Source organism: Populus euphratica, unplaced genomic scaffold (genome assembly GCF_000495115.2).
Source record: "Populus euphratica unplaced genomic scaffold, PopEup_1.0 scaffold202.1, whole genome shotgun sequence".
In the NCBI taxonomy this organism is placed as follows: domain Eukaryota; kingdom Viridiplantae; phylum Streptophyta; class Magnoliopsida; order Malpighiales; family Salicaceae; genus Populus; species Populus euphratica.
This window is the reverse complement of record NW_011499975.1, coordinates 125,593-129,628: the sequence shown is the minus strand read 5'-3', so window position 1 is coordinate 129,628 and position 4,036 is coordinate 125,593. Positions and strand designations below refer to the sequence as shown.

Sequence of the window (4,036 nt, the reverse complement as noted above, 5' to 3'; positions counted from 1 at the left end):
AAGAGTGAGGTAATTGATTTTTTTTGTTTGAAATTGTATTAAAATAATATGTTTTATATTTTTCTAAATTATTTTTTATATTAATATATCAATTTAAAAATATCAAAAAAATATATTAATTTAAAACAAATAATTTTTTTTCAAAAATATTTTTAAATTATAAAAATAAACGGTTCTGGGATGGTTTGTAAATTATTGGCTAGTATGATATTAAAAAAAATTAGTAAAAACTTTTGTAGGGTTAGGAGGTGTCGATGTCATGGCAATCGTAACTTAAATTGGGTTGCATGATTAGAGGTGAATGGCTGGATAGGGATTCAAGTCAGGGAGAACTTAGTCATTTCAAGCCCAATCAACGTGGCTAATTGCCCACTTAATTCCAAAAAACGCACCAAAAAGCGAAGGTGACCTACATGGCCCAATTCATCGTCACCAAAAATGCTGTCGCCATTTGGCTCAGGCTCTCGATAACTCCCCCTCGCTCTTTTTTTTTTTTTACTTTTCTATTTTGCATTATTTCCAGATTTATTAGCTTTTTCTCCAATTTTTTTATACTTTCTTTTTCTAGATTTGGTGGGATTTATCACTCTGCCTGCCTTGTTATTTATTGATGGATGTAGATATATGTACATCTAAATTAAGAGAACACGACCCCTTTCATTGTTTTCCTTTTAACCAGCAAAAAACAAAAACACTACTGAAGATTCCGCAGCTTAGTACTTGAAAAAAAAACAAAAAAACTTTTTTTTTTAATTTAGATTGGCAGAGCTACTCCACCGAATTAAGAAAAACAAATTAACCACGGAATATATTCATAAAATCCTTGCGAGAATTCACCTTTCTTTCCTATATTTTCCCGGCCTTCATTTTTCTTTTATTTCAGGTTGCTGTAATTGCTAGGAGATCACTCCCATGCTAGGTGATTCAAGTGTGCTAGCAAGCCCTAGTGATGTTGCGACCACCGCGACTAGGGTCGTCCCTGAAGGTGGTGAAGTTTGCGAAGTTGGCGGTGCAGGTGGTTTTGGTTCAAATTCAACCGAAGAAGATAAGAATATGGGCGGTGATATTCTTGAAGGTGACCGGATGAATTATGGTGCAAACCGGTGGCCTAGACAAGAGACTTTGGCCTTACTGAAGATAAGGTCCGCTATGGATGCAGTGTTTCGGGACTCAAGTCTAAAAGGTCCATTATGGGAAGAGGTTTCCAGGTGATGATTTGTTTTCCTTCTTTTTCCTTTTTCAAGGTGTTCGGTTAAACAAAAGTTTTAAGCTGTTGCTGGTCAGTTCGTGCTCGTAGATCTGTGAAGTGACTTTCTGCTAAATTTTGGGCACTCTCGTGGATCCTTGCCAAAATGATATCATACAGTTTTCTTGGTATTTGGATTTAGAGCGATAATGTTGGTTGGTTGGTTCACTTTGAGGGAATCCAGTATAAAGAAGAGAAAAATAATGTTAATTATGATGCTCCATGAAGAAATCCTTCGCAGTCATGGTGCTTCCTTTTCATGTCTGGATCTATTTTTATTTCAAAAAAAAAAACGTTAATAATATAATACATCGATGAAGGTTTCTTTAGTTAATATAGCTTTTGGTTTTAAGATAAAATTAACCATTCTGATAAACTAGGGAATTCCCTGTGGTCATAGTTTGTCAGAAGTTTTTCTCTCTTCGTTTCCCTTCTATCTTTCTTTGGCTTGGCTTTTTTTTTTTTTTTTTTTTTCTCGTGTCTATCTATACTCAATTTATTTGTCAATGTTCTATATGGTAAGTTCAGAGATGAAGTACTTGAAATCTTCTTGACTGGCAGGAAACTAGCTGAGCTTGGTTATGATCGGAGTGCCAAGAAATGCAAGGAGAAATTCGAGAACTTATACAAATACCACAAGCGAACCAAAGAAGGCCGAACTGGTAAATCCGAAGGCAAAACTTACAAGTTTTTTGATGAATTAGAGGCTTTTCAAAATCACCATTCATATTCAGCACAACCACCAACAATATTGGCACCGCCGCTGCCACCACCAAAAGCTCAAACTCCAACCGCAACAACTGCCACATTGCCGTGGACTAATAGTCCTGCTATCGTCTCTCATGTTACTGCTCAGTCGACAACAAACCCTATCGATATCTTGTCTCAAGGCATTGCTACACCAACAACCATCCACACAATTAGTCCGATGCCTTTATCTTCAAATTCCATGAATCCTTCTCAAGATACTTTACCATCTTCTTTACAAAACCTTGCTACACATTTTTTTTCTAGTTCTACTTCATCATCAACAGCATCAGATGAAAAACTGGAACGAAGTAGGAAAAGAAAGAGAGAGAGAAATTGGAAGGACTTTTTCCTGAGGCTAACGAGAGATGTCATCAAGAAGCAAGAGGATTTGCAGAAGAAGTTTTTGGAAACGGTAGACAAATGTGAGCATGAAAGAATGGCACGCGAAGATGCTTGGAGAATGAAAGAGATGGCAAGAATGAATAGACAACATGAAATTTTAATCCAAGAACGATCCACGGCGGTAGCAAAAGATGCTGCAGTCTTTGCATTCCTGCAAAAGATATCGGGACAGCAAAACTCAACGGAAACACAAGCAATTCCACAACCCAAACTAACCCCACCTCAGCCTAGGCCACCAGTACCCACCAGTCTGGAACCGGTTACAAACTTGGTGGTTTCTAAATGGGATAATGGAGAAAATGTTACTGTATCCAGCTCTTCTAGATGGCCAAAAGTGGAAGTTCAAGCTCTTATTAGTCTCAGAGCCGATCTTGATATTAAGTATCAAGAGCATGGAGCTAAAGGGCCTTTATGGGAGGATATCTCAGCTGGAATGCAAAAGCTTGGATATAATAGGAGTGCAAAGAGTTGCAAAGAGAAATGGGAGAATATAAACAAGTATTTCAAGAAAGTAAAAGAGAGCAACAGGAAGAGGCCTGGAGATTCAAAAACTTGTCCATACTTCGACCAGCTCGATGCTCTATACAAGGAGAAAAATAAAATGGAAAGCAGAGTCAGCACAGGTTATGCTGTCAAGCCCATTAGCACGATGGAGCCATTAATGGTACGCCCGGAACAACAATGCCCTTTTGAACAAGCAAACCAGCCTGAGACAAACATTGAAGATAACGAAAGAGATATTAACATCGATCACAATATCGAAGAAGAAGAAGAAGATGATGATGATATGGATGATGATACTGAGGAAGAAGATGAGGGAGTTGGTTTTGAAGTAGTAGCAAACAGACCAGCTTCATTGACCAATGGTGAGTAAGTCAAGGTAGGAAACTTCGTATCTAAATTACACTGTCATGATACAGATAAAGGGGTTAAAATTTCGAAATTCAATTATGAATCAACACATATCGATCATTCAGAACTGAATTAAGGTGCATGCAGTGCTGAAGCTGTCCGACCGATTGATGAGAATGCAGGTTCTGGTTGCCATGTGACTGGTGCCCACTTTTATTTTTGCCCATATTTGTACACATGGATTCCATTCTATAGTGGAAATTAGAGCAGTTTTTTACTTAATCTTTTTTTATTCAAATTAATAATTAACATTTGTTAATATATATAAAGCTGTGAAGAGATAGGCTGGTTGCCCTCCTTCTTTCGCAGATAAAAAATATTTTACGTGATGTTTGTCTGCAGAGGTAATATAGAGAGAGAGCTTCTTGGAAAGAGCAAATAAACCAGTGTTTTATCGGTCCTTCTGTTCAGTGGATGTGGATGATCAAAGAAATAGTTTTTACACTGTACACTACTGTAGCGTGTGATTTGGGAGATTATCTCTTAATACCACTTACAAATTAACTTTGGCCAGCAACATGAGAATGAAAAATTAAGCACTTGTCTAGTGCTGTTAATTAGTGCATGAGACCTTAATAAGAGAGGAAAATTAACCCTTCTGAAGAAGAGGGCCCTCCACAGCAAGGTCCTGCCGGGAGGAATCTTCTAAGTTTTCTGCAATTAAGCTTTGTGTGGCATTATTGATGCATAAATCCCGTGTGTTGACTGTCAACGAAGCCATCATAT

The 4,036-nt window shown here is 37.6% G+C and overlaps 1 protein-coding gene across 1 annotated transcript; it reads left to right on the top strand.

Moving 5' to 3' along the window:
* The first annotated feature begins 500 nt into the window (after nucleotides 1-500).
* Nucleotides 501-3,759, top strand: LOC105139471 (trihelix transcription factor GT-2-like). The gene is made up of 2 exons (XM_011045911.1): nucleotides 501-1,208; nucleotides 1,808-3,759. The coding sequence occupies exons 1-2, from the start codon at nucleotides 913-915 to the stop codon at nucleotides 3,270-3,272; spliced, it is 1,761 nt and encodes a 586-aa protein (XP_011044213.1). The 5' UTR covers nucleotides 501-912; the 3' UTR covers nucleotides 3,273-3,759.
* The last annotated feature ends 277 nt before the right edge of the window (nucleotides 3,760-4,036 follow it).

Bases quoted from the DNA above. Each gene is read 5' to 3' on its own strand.
- LOC105139471 (XM_011045911.1), top strand. From the start codon at position 913: ATGCTAGGTGATTCAAGTGTGCTAGCAAGCCCTAGTGATGTTGCGACC. The intron at 1,209-1,807 runs GTGATGATTTGT...CTTGACTGGCAG, and splicing joins TTATGGGAAGAGGTTTCCAG to GAAACTAGCTGAGCTTGGTT.